At 44.6% G+C, this 20,527-nt stretch overlaps 1 protein-coding gene across 2 annotated transcripts in view; it reads left to right on the top strand.

The window, feature by feature from the left end:
• LOC126484010 (colorectal mutant cancer protein) overlaps window positions 1-20,527 on the top strand; it is a 605,708-nt gene that overhangs the window by 209,168 nt on the left and 376,013 nt on the right. For both annotated transcript variants that reach the window (XM_050107334.1, XM_050107342.1), the window contains exon 3: window positions 3,715-3,869. In XM_050107334.1, coding sequence (XP_049963291.1) covers window positions 3,715-3,869 — 155 coding nt within the window. The remainder of the gene's footprint in view (window positions 1-3,714; window positions 3,870-20,527) is intronic.

The raw sequence follows: 20,527 nt of genomic DNA, 5'->3' as shown, positions 1-20,527 counted from the left end.
AACGTAATCGAGAGGTCAGTTTGTGCAGAAAAGCCTGCGCCGGCAACTCTTAAGTAATTGTGGACAGCTATAGGTGCATCATGGCTCAGTCTTTCGGCAGGGGAATTCTAACGACTTGTTGAGTCCACTGCACTACGTCCGGCACAGTATTAGGTGGTATCCCATGACTTTTGTCACATCAGAATAGTTTTGTTTTTAATCAAACGTGTTTCACATGCTTCTTTCAGCCACTTTCGGCCATCTACAAGGAAATAATTTTCAGTTCAACGATAAATAATTACTTGTCAGATACATATTATTTAATAGCAGCACTTCATTGCCATTGCCATTGCCATTGCCATTGCCATTGCGATCTGTGGTCGATCTGACGACAGAGTACAATGCTGGAGCAGGCGTCAGTGTTTCGGAGCACACCGTTCAGCTGTTACTGAACGTTGTGTTCCCATATTGGCACAACGACGTCGTCAGTTACGATTGCACTGGGTACGGGATCATTTGGCTTGGACCGTGGATCAGCGGGACCTTATCGCCAAGTTGGATGAATCACTTTCATTGTTTCACTAGGTCAGTGGTCGAGAGCCGGATACTTCGTTATGCAGGCGAACGGCTACACCGCGCCATCATGCAGGCCAGTTAGGACAGTTATTGTTTGGGGGGCGGGGGGGGGGGGGGGGGGGGGGGGACGTTCACCTGGCCTTCCGTCGAGTCCGTGGTAGCAACGGAAGCACAGTGACAGGCAGAGCGACATGGGTTTCACACGGTCGCCGTTTTCGGAACCCATTTTTATTTGTAAAGAGGACATTTTCGGTCTTCAGAAATGTCTCCACACACGAGCATAAAACATGTTCGAAAATTCTACAGCAGACCGTCGTTAAGAAACATAGTCCTATAGTTTTGTGCGTGTGTTAGACAACCCCTTTTGAAAACTGGAATGACCTGCTTCGCTCCTCTAGAGACTTACGGCACATTGCTGCTAGCGGAGGGGCAAGCTCTTTCACATATTTTATGCAGACTCGAAATGGTATCCTTTCAGGTCCAGTGTCCTTTCCTCTGTTGAGCGATTTCAGTAGCTTTTCATCCCTTAGTCAGATATTTAGACATCTGTCATTTTGTACTTCGTGCGACGATTTGAAGGAGGAACTGCAGTGCGATCTTTCTCTGCGAAGCAGTTTTGGAAAAAAGACGTTTGGTATTTCGGTCGTTTCTGTCTCGTCCTCTCTTTCAATGCCGCTACGGTCACAGAGTATCTGGACAGATGGCTTCTACCCATTTACTGATTTAGTGTAAGACCAAAACTTATTAGGATTTTGTGTGAAATCGATACATAGAATTTCACTTTGATGAATGCTTCGTGCCTAGCCCTCCTTACCGTAATTTGGCGTTGTTTAGTTTTTGTTTGTCTGTGAGGCTTTGGCTACGTTTAAATCTGCAGTGAAGCTCTCTTTGCTTTCGTGGCAGCTTCGTTGACGACGATGACTTCTTCCCGTCTGACAAGGCCACAGTCGGGTTACAGTGATTTGAAGATTAGATAAGGTACTCGCGTTGATGTCTTTGCCACCAAAGCCGCCTAATTGGTATCCTATGTAACGCGTCAGGGATGCTATCGGGCGCCATATCGCGCCCACAGTCCACCAGCCCATAATTTTCGGGAATTGGTTGACCTGTCCGTAGTCTTGAGGTACCATATACCTCCGAAAAACTTCCAACAACTTTTAGAATGTATACTGCACGGAATGGTTGCCTTATTGGGTTCCAAGAGTGTGGCTGCACATCACTAACGAGATGGTCGCAGTGTTTTGGCTCGCAAGTGTAAATTCATTGTCCCTTGTGTAAGCACTCCAGGACGCAAACATCACTGACAAGTTTACACTCAACTATCTATCCCAACTTTGCTGTACGCTGTAGTTAATCGTACTGCTCCATTGTTCTTGTTTACTGCACAGGACCTTGCTGCTAAGTTGTTTGAGGGATCATGGGAACTCTTTGAGGGTAGCAGCTGAGTCCAAACTTGGGGAGGGAAGGAGATTGAATGGTATATAGTAATGGAAACAGATTGCCGATAATCACATGTGTATGCTATAATGTTACACATCCCTTACTATCAAAATGATTGTAGATGTACAGAAAGTAACTATCCTACGTTGAACTAATTATTAGTTGGTTTCTCGGTTTGGGAGGGAGGAGGGAGGGAGGGGTGGGGTGGGTGAGGGACGAAACAGTGAGGTCATCGGTCCCACCGGGTTATGGACGGATGACAGAAACAGTATATTAACAGATAAATATTATTTAATTTGCTATGGCGGTATCATTATGTAGGGTGTCGGTTCCTCTTTATGCTTTCCAGTTAATAGGCCCATGATTTTTTTGTTTCAGTGAAAAGTCGCTCGAAAATTGTTGCTTTTTGACATCATCAGCATTTATTCATTAACTCTTGACACACAGAAGTGCACCCCTTCCACAAACTGCTGCCAATTTCAGTGCTGGCCTATCAAAAAGTGTCAGCGTGCGAACCATTCAACGAAACATCATCGATATTGGCACTCAGAGCCGAAATCCCACTCGTGTACCCTTGATGACTGCACGACGCAAAGCTTTTCGCCTCGCCTGGGCCCGTCAACACCGACATTGAACTGTTGATGATTGGTAACATGTTGTCTAGTCCGATAAGTCTCGTTTCAAATTCTGTCGAGCGGATGGACGTGTACGGGTATGCAGAAAACCTCATGAATCCATGGACCCTACATGTCAGCACTAGACGGTTCAAGCTGGTGGGAGGTTTGTAATAGTGTGCGGCGTGTGCAGCTGGGGACCCCTGATCTGTGTAGACACGACTCTGACATGTGGCACGTACGTAAGCATTCTGTCTGGTATCCTGCATCCATTTATGTGCATTGTGCATTCCGACGGACTTGGGCAGTTCCAGTAGGACAATGCGACGTCCCACACGTCCAGAATTGCTGCAGAATGGCTCCAGGAACACACTTCTAAATTTAAACGCTTCCGCTGGCCACCAAATTCCGCGGAGATGAACATTATTGAGCATATCTGGGACGCCTTGCAACGTGCTGTTCAGAAGAGATCTCCACCCCCTTGTACTCGTGTTCCCTGCAGGATTCATGGTGTCAGTTCCCTCCAGGACTACTTCAGACGTTAGTTACGTGCACTTCTGCCTGCTCGCGGTGGCCCTACACGATATTAGGCAGGTGTACCAGTTTCTTTGGCTCTTCAGTGTATATCTGAAATTTGAATATTTTTAGCGTGGTGCAAAAGGGTCAGCAACTGTAATATGTAATTATATTAGATATCAGCCTTCAGTAGCATAAGCAAAGAAACTTCACCTATGTTTCGGCTTCTTCAGAAACGTCACATTATAAAATTGTGTTAATTTAATTTTATATTGTGACATTTCTGAAGAAGGCTGCATTATTATAGCCGAAACCTAGGTAAAATTTTTTTTCTTATGCAACTGGAGGCAAAAAATTTAATATAATTATATCTGAAATCTTAAAATTAGAACATAGAAAATGTATGTAAGCCATACGAATAATAATAAGAATGTTTTGTAATGAGGAAAAGACTGTGTACTCATCGTGTATTTGTTTAAAGTGACCCACTTTCGATACACAGTAGAGTGGTAACGCGCGGAACGGCGCTAGCACGGAAGCGCGCCCGCGCGGCGCCGAGCGACGTGTGACGCTGGCGGCTGTGTTGCAGGGGCGGCGTCGGCGGGCAAACACGAGAGCTGGGAGTTCGACTCCGGCGCGCGCGACCTCAGCCCGGAGCCGCACACGCTGCAGAAGCTGGTCGAGGCCGCCGGCGGCTCGCTCACCGCGGGGTCGCCTGCCTCCATGCTGGACCTCGCCAACAAGGTGCGTCAACTTTGCAGCCACCCAGCGTCAGCATCTCATCATCAAGTACTTCACTTTAGAGTCCAAAAAGGAACGGCCAGGCGTCTTGCGTGAGCAACCGTGGGAATTAAGACGTCAGGAGGATCGATTTATTTTCAGTACTCGTGACGTTACGACGAGATGATTTCATTTCGGTCGTAAAAATATGTCTAATTTTTAAATTAGACTCCGGGCTACACTGTACCGGGTGTTTCAGAAGTGATTGTCAATATTGAGGAGTATGACAGGAACGAACATTCGAAACGAAAAAGTCAAGTAAACATGGGCTCCAAATCGCATACGTTAAGAGCTGTGAGCAATTCTTGATCTTCGATACTGTGAAACAGATCTCTTCTACTGTAAGCTCTTTGCTTTCCATATTTTGGGATGTGATAGTATGGACCAAAACAAGAGAAAAACAGTCCAGTAAACATTTGCTCCAAAATGCATACCTCAAAAGCTATGAGCACTTCTTCATTAGAAGAGTAGCGAAGATGAAAAAGTACTCGTGGCTCTTAACGTATGCATTTTAGAGTATATGTTTACGGAGTACCTCTTAACGTATGCATTTTAGAGTATATGTTTACGGGACATTTTTTTTCTACCATTTCCCAAAATATGGAAAGCAAAGAGCGTGCAATAGAAGAGATTTGTTTCACGGTATTGAATACCAAGAATTGCTCATAGCTCGTAAGGTACGCGTTTTAGAGCCCATGTCTACTTGACATTTTTGTTTCGAACGGTCATTCCTGTCATATCCCTGAAAGTTGATCTTCACTTCTGAAACACTCTGTAGATTTTCACTTCAGACCATTTAATTAATATTTAGGAAATAATTTATACTGAAACATTCACTTGTCACTAATATCTCATTAGCAAGACGAGTGGCGGCAGCATGCTGCCATCATCAGGTGCATTTACATTAAAACTATTAGTAACAAGTGACTGTTGCGCTATATATTATTTCATAACAATCTTGTAATACATTTGCAGCCCTCAAATAATACCCATATAACATGGATAAATTTAAGACCTAATTAATTCCAAACCACAAAAAGCACCACATGAGGGAAACGCAGAAAGTTCTTGCAAGCAATTCGTATTTTGTGGCGTATTCAGTAGATGTTCGAAGAAAAGCGAGCAGATTATTAGCAGTAGTTATTTGCTGCCAGTTTCACGTAATGTGGACAACAGATACGAGGTTAATCCCAAAAGTAAGGTCTCCTATTTTTTTAAAGTACATAGACCTGTTTATTTCTACAATGGTTTACATCAGTTTACAGCTTGAACATTTAGCTACTTTTCGACATAATCACCATTTCTGTCGAAGCATTTTTGTAGACGCTGTTGCAGTTTTTGTATGCCCATGTCATACCAGCGCGCCGCCATGCTGTTCAGAAAGTTATGAACCTCTTCTTTCACATCGTCGTCGGAGCTGAATCGCTGGGACCACAGTTAACGCTGACAGGTACTGTGAGACTCTCAAAAAACTGAAACGCACAATTCAGAACCGGAGAAGAGGAATTACAGGGCGTACACATTCTCCATGACAACCCTCTCCCACACATCGTTCAGAAAACCGTTGTTCTCCTGCAACAGTTTCAATGGAACATAATCACCCACCCACCCTATGGTCCTGACTTGGCGCCCAGTGACTATCACCTGTTCTCTAGATTAAAAGAACATTTGGCCGGAAACCGATTGAGCTGGCACGACGAGGTGAAAGAAGAGATTCATAACTTTCTGAACAGCATGGCGGCGAGCTGGTATGACATGGGCATACAAAAACTGCCACAGCGTCTACAAAAATGCAACGACAGAAATGGTGATTATGTCTAAAAATAGCTAAATGTTCAAGCTGTAAACTGATATAAACCATTGTAGAAATAAATAGGTCTATGTGCTTATAAAAAAAAATAGGAGACCTTACTTTTGGGATTACCCTTGTATTAAGACTGAAGGTAGGGCCGTCCATTCAGTTTGAGCTATTCGTACCTTCTGCAATACAGAGTCATCCACCGTAGAGCCCCTCATCTGCTACACAACATTATGCTGCCTTTGGCTGCCTCCAACGTATGTAGTGATGCACTGCCCACATGTGCATATGGACGCTCGCTTCTTAAACTTCATCTAAAAGAACAACCAGCTGCATGATGCTACTCGTAAAGAGGCGATCAAAAAATTCTGCTTTCGAAGGCCGTATAATGCAGAAGCGATATGCCACTCAGGCAAAATCGTCGTGAGCATTAAGGCAGTCATTTCACCGACACACCGGGTTGAATATACCCGCCTGAGAAAACACCGTGACTTGCTGTGTCAAGAAGTCCGTAACTGCCTGCTGCACATCCTCGTCCGACAGGCATTTTATAACGGACTGAAGGCGTGACAGTCGCGTGGCGAGACATCAGGCCTATATGGCGGTTGCTCGAGAGTCTCCCACTCGAGTTGGCGTAACTTCTGCGTTACGACATTTGTGATATGGGGGCATGCGTTGTCGTGAACTTGGCGTACCACACCACAACAGTTGTTTTCGACAGACATGCTGCCCCATACACATTCTTCATTCTCCGGTGGATGTCTTCGGTGTTTGCCCTTCGGCACCCAAGAAAAGAATAACAGCACGTTGTCCTTGTTTGGACGAATTTCGTAATAACGTCGCCATAGTTAACTTTTTAGCATTTGCCGCACGCACGTGAGAAATAAACGAATGCCATACAACTGATCCCTTGCCTATATGTAGGTGCTTACATACACGCATCCAAGTCATGCTAGATTGCATATACGCTGCGGCAACGTCCTCAAACTGAAACTTTTTGATCGCTCCTTATACCTAGGAAATTGTATGAATGAGTAATATGTTTGTGAAATGGTGGTTTGTAAAAAAGAGAGAGAGGGAGAGAGAGAGGAAGAATTGTGACATAACAATCTGCTATCTGCACTCTTAAGTGCTTTTTACCACTTTGAAGTGATTATTTGTTACAGCCGGAGTTTTAGTACGATAGAAGAGGAAATATAAAAAAAATTTCTTAAGTGACCTAAGATTTTGTATTTGTTAACTGACGTAAGATTTGGTATAATTTACGAGTGACGAGAAAAAAAAAGACTTTAACACTTAGTTGTTGATGAAGAAACGTGAATGGAAAATTTAGATTAACTTTTAAGGAAAAAGGATTCTTCTTTCTAAGGAAGCTACTGTATTGCCTTCGCCATTAACAGAGTTAGTATTCGTGAGGGCCTCAGTTGTTTTTAGGGCGCCCTCACGTCACCACTCTAGTTTCAGAGAGGGCTACCTACCTTCCTGTGGTGTTCCAGCCACTGACACTGACCGATATCACGTAACGAGATGGGTTCTCACACTGCATTTTCCCAGGATTTTGCGACTGAACGAATCTTTTATTCAGCGATGAAATAGAAACATTTTAAATGTTAAGGCTGCCAGCGCAGCTCAGTTTCGACTTGTTAGCCGATACGTACTTGGTATCCTAGGACAAAATGTGCTAAACAGTCAGTCTTCGATTTAGTGTTTAACACGTTCGGCGCCGAGTTCCATTACAGACTTTAAAGAATGTCGTATTGCCGTATTCGTAATTTCAAGAATCCCACTTATTTTAAAACTGTACGTTTCGATTTAAGAAAGTTCCTTACGTTGGTAACTTACTATCTACAGAAAGATACTTGTCTCTTTGTCTACTGTCACGTGTCAAAAGTCTTTTTACGACGATCGAGCTTTAACCGTTTATGAAATACATCACTTCCCCACGTCACGCGTTACTCCACGTGTACTCGTAGGCTATGAGCAGGAGTCATATAAGGACTTAATGAGAATCGGTGTCGTATATTGCAAAAACGATTTTCTGTTTGCAAACAGTGGAACGTAAAGGGTGAACGTAATTGAATGTACATTTATGTGGTTCGCTATTTGACTCTGTTATGCTGAACATCGACATTAGTTGTATTTGCCTGTAGTTGCTGCTGTCATGGTTATTGAATTTGTGTTATCAGCCCTAACTGCCAGTAGCGGGACTGGGGCTAGAAGCGCAAATATTCGAAGCCTGTGGAACTATATAATTTAACTTGTATCAATAGAATCTGCTGGCGACCTCATAGGGACGAGTATATTAAACCCACACAAGCAGCTTTAAAGTACTACCCATTGCTCAAACTTAGACTTCTGTGTTAGCGCTTCATTAGTATATTGCTGTACGTTTGTGGCTAATTACCCTTTTTTCTTGTACTCCATTTTATTGATAGTAATGGATCACGAAATATTAGAGTCGACATCAGCGATAAGTGAGTCATATTTCCTTATTAAGTCAACGTGAATAAAAACTGGAAACAAACCGAGATTTAGAAACATATTACTTACCCTATCTGTCGCACATTTTTGCATCACTTCAAACTCCTCCGAGGTATAACTAGTGATCTCGTGGTAACAGATTTCAATTATATGACTGGGGCAGAAAAAGGGGTCAAGTGTGAGCAATAGTGTGGATCTGTTCTTTAGACCTTCCGGCTCGGACCATATTAACGGTGTCCACGTCTCGTAGCCTTACTTTATGGAAGGCCTGGCCGGCGTAGCATCTAAGCTTTTTATGTTCATTGTCGAGACTCATATTGAAAGGCGGTACTCCTGACAAGAAATCGATGCACCGAACACAACAGCGCCAGCACTACCTTGGCTGGAGAAAATTTTTTCTTGAGTAGAATGCTTCATTGCTGAAACATCTGAGCAGTTACGACACTTGTGACTTCAAACTTGTGTCAATATCGAACTCTGCAGGTAGTCGGCACAAGAAATATGCTTTCAAACTTTAAAGGTATAGGAACGGAATGGTTACTTTACTGACACATACTATTCTTGCTCACAATTAAACAAACGATTGCAAAAGTAGATTTTAAATGTCCTGTTGGTCTAACTACTAACACCAATGGAGAGTTAAAATTTTACAAGAACGTAGTGGGATTACGTCCTAGCTACAAAACTATTGTGAGCTTAAGCTCTTCCGGCGAATCAACTGTTTGTATTCCTCTCGGGTGTCCACCCACGTGCAGTCGTTTACGAAACGCGATATTTCGACATTGGATCGTACCGTCATCTTAATGTGATAACCTGTGCAATAAGTGTCTTTGTTAAATCCCACATTCTCTTACCGAACCTCACACCTCCCTCTCTACCCGATCGCTGCCTGGTAGGAAGGAATGCTGAGTGAGGGGGGGAGGGGGGGCGGGAGGCGGAAGTGCACGCCATCGCAGGCAGTATGCTGGGCGCGAAATCGGGTGCTTCAGTGCTTCCTCCTCCTCCGGCGGGCGTGAAAGTCGCTGTTGGCCGACGTTGTGACTACAGTTGACTGACCGCTGGGTGCTGCGCTTTACTTAGTGTGAAGCCACTATCTGTGTTGATCAGGCCGTCGGCCACTCGTATGTCAACAACCTTCTTTAGAAAACAGTCCAAAAACGACGATGTCTACCTTAGCATAACCGTTTGTTCACATTTGAGTACCCTGTAAATATGCAGTCGTCTACAACCACAGATTTTGTCGGTTGCTGGAGTTCTGTGTGTCTCTTGTGCCCCTGCCGTTTTCCTTCAACTGTCGGCACAGGCTGCCCGATGTATGCCTTATCGTATTTGCAAGGTATACGGTATAAACCCGGTTTACGAACTCCCAAGTCATCTTTCACCGTACCTAATAGTGTACCCGTTTTGGGAGATAGACGGATATCGCATTTAATCATACTTCGAGCCAAGATTATGACGATTTTGTTTGATACTTTGCCGGCGTATGGCACAATTGTTACTGTCTTATCCTTCTCGTCGTGTTCTATTTGTTGGGCCTGTATCTTCTGCCCGAAAGCACGTTATACTTGCTCCCGCCTGTCCGTTCTGCTCTAATACGTCCTTAAGGTGGTTGAGTTCCCTCGTTAGACTTTCTTCGTCCGATAATACACGGGCTCTGTGGACCTGTGTAGGTAGCACACAGTCACACTGAAGGATGAAAGCAGCTGGAGGCGTGGAGACATTGATCAATGTGGGTGACTTTCTTGTACATGCTGTGTCCCATAATGCTGTCCGCTCGTGATGACTGGGTGTTGTGTATTGTCCTTAGGTTAGTAAGGTTTAAGTAGTTCTAAGTTCTAGGGTACTGATGACCATAGCTGTTAAGTCCCATAGTGCTCAGAGCCATTTTGCTGTCCGCTTTGCGCTTGACTTGGACGTCCATAGAGGGCCGTTTGCCATTATCTTCCACCTGAAAAGTGAATTTGATGCTGGGGTGCAGAGTGTTCAGATGTTGGACAAATTCCTGAATTCTCTCACTCCGTGTTGCCACGCCTCAGATGTGTCATCAAAAATCTGGAAAATCGTGTGTGGGCTTCACTGCAGCTTACTCCAGAGCTTTCTCCCTCCGTGAATTTGTCTGTCACAGCCTGTGACAGAAGGCATCCCATAGCGACGCCATCCGTATATTCATAATAATCTCCATTGAAGAGAAAGACTGTAGATGTGAGGACGAAATCGAAGAGATTAGTCATTAAGGGGGTGAATTTTTACCTGATCAGCCTGACAGGGAATCAGAGAGGAGCACAAAAGTCACGCCGAACTCAAGCAACCAATAAAATCTGCGGCTGGGAACACTGCATAGTTACAGGGGATTCGGTGAAATTGGACAAACGGCGGTGCTAAGACAGAAAACGCCATTTTGGAATTGTGTTGTAGAGAGAGGTGCTGAAATACGAGTGGCCGGCGGTGTGAGCAATAGAGACAGTGGCATCGCTCTCAGAAAAGCGTGGGACCCAGTGCTGCAGTCACAACGTCGGCCGAGAGCTACTTTGCACGCGACGGGGGAGGCAGAAGCACTGAGGCACCGTAATTCGCGCCCGGCAGTCGGCGATCATGTCGCGTACCAACCCCACCTCCCCCACCCGCACCATCGCCATGCCAATCCACCTGACGCCACGCGCGGACAGGTTGTGAAGGAAGGGGTGGGGAGCGATGAGAGTGTAAAGAAGGCGCGATGTTTTCTTTGCCGTTGTTGATTGAGAAAGTTGAGTACGTGTGCTCACTCTCTCGGTTGTATGTGTGTTCACAATTAGTTCAATGTTGGAAGTTAACGCGAGGCCGATCTGCATAGTTTTGTTTAGAAAGTGCTAGCACCAGAAAACTGAAGCTAAATACAGAACACCTGCAGAAGACCGACACCTGAAAGCCAGTGCCCAGTTGACCCTTAACATAAACAGAGGTAACGTGCTGCGTATAAATTGGGGGGGGGGGGGGGGGCGACAATACCCTGGCGATCAAGCGTTGGAAACAGTAACAACTGTAAATCTGTGGGTGTATGCGTACGTAAACGCGTGAAGTATAACGACCACATAGATCTAATAGGAAAAGCAGATTCCAGACTGGTTCATTGGAAGAATCGTAAGAGACTGTCGTTCAGCCAGAAGCGAGGTAGCTTGGAAAACACCCGTGCGACCGATTAGTGAATACCTCTCTTCACTGTGGGGACCCTTTACCTGATACGGTTAATAGAGGTGATAGAGAAGATTTGCGCGTATGGTCACGGGCACGTTTAGTATGCGCAGGTGCATTACGGAAATATTCATCCAACTCGAATGGGAGAAGCTACGAGACAGATATTGTGCATGACAGAGAAGTCTGCGGTTAAAATTCCAAGAGCGGCTATTGGTAAAAGAATGAGGCAACATGTTATTTCCTCGTACGAACGTCACACAAAAGAGCCATAACGGTAAAATGAGAGAAATTCGAGTCTGTACTGAAGTTTAACCGCAGTAATTAATTCCTCGCCCCATTCGTTAATGGAATAGGAAAGAGAGAAACGACAGTGGCACACGAAGCACTCACCGCTACCTATTGAGAGATATCAGCTGGGCATAGATGTTGATGTAGAGACTGTAAAAACTGACGTCAGAAATGTACGTCTGTTTGAAACACTGAGTTTCTTGTGTTCGGCAGTAATTTAGATTTCCCACTAAGCTGCAGTATCGCTATAGAGTCTGAGGTACTGCGGCTCCGCGGAAGGCTCAAGCCAAGTTTGCGACGGGACAGACATGTGCGGTTAAGTAGAGCGCCCGCGCTGACGCGCTGCCACTTGCCTGTAGTCACTTGAAGTCTTCAGACCGCACCATTAGGTACAGTGTTCAGCCTTTCCTTGTACTACGGTTTTCTGTGTTTATGTACTCACTCTGCACTGATCTTGCACGCTTACGACGATCTTGCTGTATTTGGGACCCTGTTTCTAGCTACCCGCTCATTACGTGGACGTACTCGTTACCGACGATTCTGAACTGCAGTTTGTTCTACCGGTGACCGCGTCGTCGTGCGCCGAGTTATACTCAACTTTTCTCACCTACGCCGAGTAGTATAGCATAGAATCTGACCGGAGATAGAGTCGCGACAACCAGTCCGCGCTCATACCTGCGCGACAACAGTAGAAGGGGAAGCGATGGGCAGGTAATGAGATTGCAAAGCAGTTTCCAGCTCGTTTGTAACGGCAAACCTGGTCCAGAAGCGTGTAGATGCTATCTGAAAGCTGTGGCAGATTACGGTGGAAAATGTGAGCCGCTCGGCGCGCAGTTGAGGGGTGAAGTGCGCGACACATTAAGCCTGTGATTGCAGGGCAGGGGCCGGCGGGCCGCGGACACGTGGCAGGGCGGTGGAGGCCTCGAATGCCTGCCGATTACAGCGCCTCGTGTTTGTTTTGGCAATTACAGCGCCGCTTTACGGCTCCCGCGAGGCTCGTCGCTCATAAAAAAAGCAGCCCGCCCGCACTAAACATTTCCACGGGGAACGCAGGCCGCTCGCTGACTTGCCTTTATATTAAAAGCAGCCGCGCACTCGCTTTTCATTAAGTCACCTTTCACTGGCGGTGGTGGCCAACGTGGAAGTAACGCAAGCCTGCTCAGGTATTCGGATGAGCTGCGGCTGTTACTGCAAACTCCACGTCGTGGCGCAGAATAAGCTTCAGTCGTGCATTGGCAATGTGTTGTGACTGACTTTCCTGCGCTTGGTGTTCCTCTGTAATATGGAAAAATAAACTTGAGCGTCCTCTTTTACAATGATGGATGCAAGTGTGGCCAAATTGTCGACTGCTCAATAGATTCCCGTGACAGTGTCTTTGGGATTCGACTTTCAGATGATTTTTTGTCTTTTTTTGCCCGGTGCAGTTCAGCTACTCCTTGTGGCATGGACTCAACAAGTCGTTGGAAGTTCCCTGCAGAAATATTGAATCACGCTGCTTTTGTAGCCTCACATAATTGCGAATGTGTTGCCGATGCAGGATTTTGTGCACGAACTGACCTCTCGATTCTGTCCTATAAATGTTTTATGGAATCCATGACGGGCGATCTGGGTGACCAAAACATTCGCTGGAATTGTCCAGATCGTTCTTCAAACCAATCGCGAAAGGCTGCAAAGAGTCTCCAAGTAGTCGAACACAAGCATTTCCAGTCAATGATCGGTTTGGTTGGACCAGAAGACCCAGTTCATTCCACATATACACAACCAACATCGTTATGGAGCCACCACCAGCTTGCACAGTGCCTTGTTGACAACTTGGGTCCGTGCCTTCGCGAAATCTGCGCCACACTCGAACTCTACCGTCAGCTCTTACCAACTGTAATCGGGACTCATCTGACCAGACCGCAGTTCTGTATTCGCCTAGGAGAGGCGCTGCAGGCGATGTAGTGCAGTTAGCAAAAGCATTCGCGTCGATCGTCTGCTACCACAGCCCATTAAAGCCAAATTTCGTCGCACTCTCCTAACGGATACTTCAGTCGTTTCTCCTACATTGATTTCTGAGGTTATTTTACGGGATAATACTTGTCTTTTAGCGGTTACAACTCTACGTAAACGCCGCTGCTGTTGGTCGTTAAGTGAAGGCCGTCGGGCACTGCGTTGTCCGTGGTGAGAGGTAATGCCTGAAGTTTGATATTCTCGGCACATTCTTGATACTGTGGATCTCGTAATATTGAATTCTCTAACGATTTTCAAAATGGAATATCCCATGCGTATAGCGCTAGCTACCATTCCGCGTTCAAAATCGAGCGAGGTGGTTAGACACTGGACTCGCATTCAGGAGGACGACGGTTCAATCACGCGTCCTGCCATCCTGATTTAGGTTTTCCGTGATTTCCCTAAATCGCTCCAGGCAAATGCCGGGATGGTTCCTTTGAAAGGGCACGGCCGACATCCTTCCCTAATCCGATGAGAGCGGTGACCTCTCAGTTTGGTCTCTTCCCCCGATCAACCCAACCCCGCGTTCTAAGTCTGTTGATTCCCATCGTGCGTCCACAACCACATCGGAAATCTTTTCGCACGAATCACCTGAGTACAAATGACAGCTTCGCCAATGCACTGCCTTTTAATACCTTATGTACACGGTACCATCGCCATCTGAGTATGTGTATACCGCTATCTTATATTTGTCACCTCGGTTTATATGCAGTCCTGAAGGCACTGGAGGAGATGAGACGCAGTTGATGCAATAACTTTTTCCTCTGTTATTACTGGTCAAGTGCCCAATAGACCATTCGGCAAATGTACTCACCAGACAAAGTGGTCCACGACGTATAACACTCTTCACGTGCTACGGTGGAAAGGGAAGCAAGTATCACTCAGCAAGGTGGCGATCCTTGTGGGTGTGGAATTCAGCAAATGCACTTTGTGTCAAACATAAGCAGGTGTCAGGAAGAGACCCCGTTATTACTGAAACTAGTTGTTGCTATGAGTTAAGTAGCTCCCACGCAGGAACTACGAAGTACAACAATAAAGTAATGTGAAAAAAATCTTGCTTACCGTTTTAGTCAAGTTTAATGGTGTCTCCTTCAAAGTAGTTCCCTTCTGATTGCACACACTTTTTCTAGCGCTTCTACCATTGATGGTAACGTTTCTGGAACTCATCTTCTGTAGTATCCTCCAAGACCCTCGTCACAGCTTTTTGTACATCTTGTGTTGTTTGAAAATGGTGTCCCTTAACCGCCGTTTTGACTCTTGGAAATAGAAAAATGTCGCACGGAGCGATATCTGGTGAGTAAGGTGGCTGTGGTAGTATTGAAATTGGGTTTGAGGTTAAAAATTACTGTACTGACAGACCGGTATAGGATGGCGCGCATTATCGTGATGCAGAATCCAGTTATCAGCAATGTTGGCACGGACATGATGAACTCTTTTACGAAGTCTTTCTAAAATGTCTTTGTAGTAATATTGGTTAGCTGTTGTCCAGGAGGCACCTACTCATTATGAACAATTCCCTTGGAATCGAAGAAGCACATAAGCATGCATTTCACTTTTGACTTTGACATGTGGGTTTTTTTTTGTCTGAGAACTTTGGTGTTTTGTCTCTGGATCGTACAGAAAAAAACAACTTTCGTCACCAGTGATAACATGGCTCAACAATTCTGGATTGATTTCCGTTTGCTCTAACAGATCGGCTGCCACATTTTTCCGTGTTTCTGGCTGTTATGGTGCGAAATTTTTGGGGACCATTTTTGCACAAGTGTATCTCATACCAAGATCTTCAGTTATTGTTAGACAAACCGTTTCCCTATTGCTGTTCACTTCTTCTGCAATCGTTTTTACGGGTAATCTTCGATCAGATCGTACGAGTTCACGCACCCTGGCCAAGTTGACATCCGTCCGTGAGGTTGATGGTCGTCCACTGCGGTCTTCATCTTCAACATTCGTTGTGCCTTCACTAAACATTTTATGCCAACGAAAAACTTGAGCTCTTGACACAACCTCCTCTCCAAAAACCTTCTGGAGCTTACCGTAAGTTGTCGTCGCGTTTTCACCCAATTTAACGCAAAAAGAAATGGCATACCGTTGCGCAATATTATGCGGTTCCAATTCCGTGATGCGAGACACAAACACGTGTTAACTTTTTACAGCACAACTCACGACTGAGTAGTTGCATTGATGTGCCGCTTGGACTAGAAGCAGCTTGTAGACCAAGGTGAAAGATATGGTGCCTACGCAAGCCTGCAGGTTTGCCACATCTTGCAAAGAAAATAAGTCTCATTGCTTTATTGTCGCACCTCGTATACTGCCTCATCACGGGGCCAAGCAGGGCTAGGAAACAGTTATGGAAAAATATACACAACACAGGTTAGTAGTAATTTATTAATAGAAAAATTATACTACTTAACTTTAGTATTTAAGATGGTGCGTGACAGAATTAAATGTTCACTTGCACCGATCTGTTGTATAAAACATTCTCGGAGTTCTTCAATTCGGGGTAAAACATTGAGCTTTCGACAGTTGCCTCCATCCTCTTGGTCAGGAGCGAAGTTAGTTGCTCTTGACGAAGACGATGGGGATAATCGTCGACAGCTCGAGGTCTTGCCCTGAACTGACGCGTCAAGGTGTATGAGAATGTTTTACAGAATAGTGACGACGCGAAAGACTTCGATCTCATGTCGTAATCTGTCTTTTACTCTGGTCTAGTCTTGAATCCAATGAACGATAACTGCGATCACATGTAGAATGTCCAGTTGGGCTCTTCTTGGCGTCGACTGTAGACACGGTCGTGACGTGTTGGAATAGTAACCGTTAGTGGAGCGGTTTGTCCGTTTATGCCCGTTTTTGGCGGAAGAATTACCGCTTGCGAAGTTGACGCTCTCTCTGGACTCAGTGCTGTCTGACAAGGGGACAGTCAGCCCTGTTAATCACGGATTCTGATGATACTTGGATATGTTGTAGAGGGACTTATCCTGAGTACCTGGCTAGCGGCTTTTCGTGCGACGGTCCCTAGTTTCCGAGAAAATCGATGTTGAGGTCTTATACATATCTCCTGTACGTGTAACTTTAAACATGGTACGGCCAAGTAATCAAAACGCAGGGGCTAAATTTGATGGCCAAAATGCAGGTGGTACGAGTACACATCCCAACCATGAACTTAATTTCCTTTCATTGTACAGAATATAATTTAATATCTATGTCATGCAAGACTACTCAAAAATGCGGTACTCGTTTCCGCCGTAATAATTTCTTTAATAAATTAATCATTACAGCAAACTTTCTTCCAATGTTTATTCCATTTGTTACAGAGTAGATTACAGAATCGTATTGCTGGCTATCGATTGCATCGCCTGGTGTGCTAGAACAGAATTACGGACGGTATTCCTCATAGAAGCAACCGAAACACAGTTTCGTAGAGCACCAAGTACATTTAAAGAAAACTGCTGTGTTGCAGGTACACGGATTCTTCAGAAACGACACTGGAAAACACATTTCGTTTAAATTCAGAAAGGTTGTTCTTTTCTCGAACAACTTCGATGCGAACCTCGCGTGTTTGATCATTCCTGTGGAAGAACTGAAGAATGTATTTTTATCAAATATTCCCTCGAGGTGGTTTCTCTATTAGTCTTTAACAAGTCAGGGGAATTTTAAAGTTTTTACTTGAAAATTTTAATCTGCCTGCAAAAACTCTTCGTACAGCACTTCTGTCAGCATCCTCGATTTCGTGTCGGTAATTTGCGATTCAGCTCATCAACTCTTTTATAAACAGTCCCACCAAATTTCCCAGAGAGTTCTTGAATACGTAAGAAACTGTACATCAATATCTTTACTGTTACAGTTGTAGTATACGGTGCTGTGAAGGAATGGCTAATCTTGTTCAAACTCTGTTGGACGTCGATCGATACTGGCAGCCGGTTTTATCGGTATTAACATAACCGGTATCAATATTAGGGATGAGTACTATCGTCTATATCTGGAATCCTTCCGCAGCTGCTAATACTTCGTCGATCGTTGCGAACTGTTTGGAGCAGTCTAAATATTTGGAATTTTAACTACGAACCACAAACGAAATAACATGAGACGAAAGTGTGCAGTAATGATTGATTTATTAATGAGATTACTAAGGCAAAAATGACTATTTTTTAATAATTATTTTACGCATAAAATTTCAACATCGATTTTCCCGGAAGCTAGGGGCTGTCGCATGAGAAGCTGCTAGCCAGGTACTCCGGACACCTCCCTCTACAACATACCTCAGAGACATCAAAATTCATGATTAACGGGTGTGATGGTCCCCTTGTGAGTTGCAAGCGGCTCGGCGCTCATCTGTGTTTGGCTGTATCTCGTGGGAATCTTCGGAAATGACAAATTGACATGGTGCAAGGGAGGCTTGTAATATAGATAATGTACGACCCGTGCTGTCTCCATGGGTGCTATTACCACGTTGTTGAGGCCGAGAGCTTTTTGTCAGTGGGAGAATGAGTGGCTGCAAGTACAAAATAAAAATTTCAAGCTGATGAAACCTACAGTTTTGCCGTGAAGAACAACGTTCCAGTCAGACAGATGGAAAGAAGTGGCTTTAACACGACTGAGAACAGGGCTCTATTCTCTGAAACACATACACGAGCGTGCGATGCCTGAGGCGTACCAGTGTTGGTACGCCACATTTTACCTGATAGTATTGTATAGAGGACAGAAGTTTTTCTTTATAACGGTTTGTTCACTGTTTTAAATAACAATGATACGAGTCTGGAAAAAGGTTTAAGTTTTTGTGTGTCATCTCGACTCCAGCCAAAATTACTGGATAGGTTATTTTAACACGCCTTAGAGTTGTTAATTCAACTTTTTTTGGTCAGTGATCAAAGCAGCCACCATCATCTGAATCACAATTTTAGCTGATTGTGCATTTCTCTTTTAATGCTTATTCTTAACTGAAATTATACTGAAGCAATTTTAAAACCCGTGTACGTAACTGCTAACTAACTTCTCCTCGTTGTGACAGTTCCCCCGTTTTTATTAGCAGTTCGCCAACAACATGTACCAGGGAATGACCTTATCCACTCTTTACAAGTAAGTCTCGTTTTCGTTAATGTTTTATCTCATAACTATGTTATAGGCTTATTAAAGGGCGTAGAAAGAGCATGAACCTGCATATAGATATGCAGGATCCAAAGTGTGATTTTTATTATCAATTTTAATATATTGGTAAGCAACCACAGTCTGTGTTGTGGTTACCAAACAGTCTTTCAAGTCTCTAATATGTTTCTATGCGCAACTGTCCCAAGACGATTGCTTGCGTGTATGAAGAAAATATTGAGAATAAAGTATATAGTTTATTCTGCCTGGAAGATTATAATCATGCTATTGAGCGCCCTGAAACTAATGTCATAGTCATTATCAAAATGGCTCTAACTACTATGGGACTTAACATCTGAGGTCATCACTCCCCTAGAACTTAGAACTACTTAAACCTAACTAACCTAAGGACATCACAAACATCCATGCCCGAGGCAGAATTCGAACCTGCGACCGTAGCAGCAGCGCGTTTCCGGGCTGAAACTCCTAGAACCGCTCGGGCACAGTGGCCGGCTGAGTCATTATCGCTTGCATTCTAAATAGTATGGCATCTCCCATGAATTGCCAGCAAAGACAATGTAATAAGGTAGCTCGCTGGAAAATTTTCGCATACGCTATCTGATGACAGTACCGGGCACGCCTGTGTAATGTAAAATGGACCACTAGATGTCACGAGACAAGGACGTGTTAGTACAGGGTGCGGCAGCGTTCATAGTAGGATATTAAAAACATACCATCAGGCAGTAACTGCAATTTATTTATTACCTCTTATGTCAATTAATAGTTAAAGTTTTGCCATTTGCTAATGTGTAAGTCATTGTCCATTGCGTGGATTACTTTTTGAGTATGACTCCTGTCAAATGATGCCCCCTCTGCGTAATACATTCATCTAGACGGCGTTGGAAGCTTTACATAACTCGGCATAAGGTATTCCCTGGGACATGGCCGACGGCAGTTCTGATGCGATCTTTCAATTCAGGAATGGTGGCACAACGTGTTCGGAACACTTCTTGCTTCAGGTAGCCCCAAAGGAAAAAGTTTGAAAGGTCAGGTGAGCGAGGCGGCCAGGAAATGTCTGTCGCAAGAAATCCATGCAAATTCTGGTTGTATGCGAGGTCGCTTCGTCTGGTTGAAACCATAATTGTTCAACTTCCACATCGACCATACCTAATTGGGGAAGAACGAAGTCTTGCAGCATCTTTAGGTAGTGACAGTTACAGCCACACCGCTGTCATCCTCAAAGAAATAAGGGGCAATAATCCCAAAGGAAGCAACTCCACACCACACTGTGACACGAGAATTGTGCAAGGGCTTGACGTGCAGTTCATGCGGGTATACATCACTCCAATTACACACATTCTGTTTATTCACTAAACCACATAACTCGAAATGAGCTTCATCTGACATCAGGATGGTGTGCAACATTTGTGGATTTTGGCGAAGGAGATCACGCAGCTATTATGGGTGAAAACGGAGATCTTCGTGCAGTATTCTCCTGAATGAGCGATTGGACGTATGCACAGTTTGCGCATGTCGACGAGCAGATATTTTTGGGCTACGCAATAGTGCAGAACGAACATTTTCCACGGCTTCTGGTGTCTGCACAGTTCTTTCACTTCTTCCCGCTTTGCCATTGCAAACAGAACCTGTTGTTCGAAATGCACGTACCCACGTCTCAATGGTCCGTCCATCTGGAACTTTCCCATGACGTCCCAAGTTGAAATGTTGCTGAAATAGACACTGGGTAGCAATAACATTTATTCTTGAAATAACTTTCAACAGCAATGGCACAATGCTGTGCACTCCACCGCTC

This window comes from Schistocerca serialis, chromosome 1 (assembly GCF_023864345.2).
Source record: "Schistocerca serialis cubense isolate TAMUIC-IGC-003099 chromosome 1, iqSchSeri2.2, whole genome shotgun sequence".
NCBI lineage: Eukaryota > Metazoa > Arthropoda > Insecta > Orthoptera > Acrididae > Schistocerca > Schistocerca serialis.
Note: the sequence above shows the minus strand (reverse complement) of the source record. Positions and strands in the feature narration are given on the sequence as shown.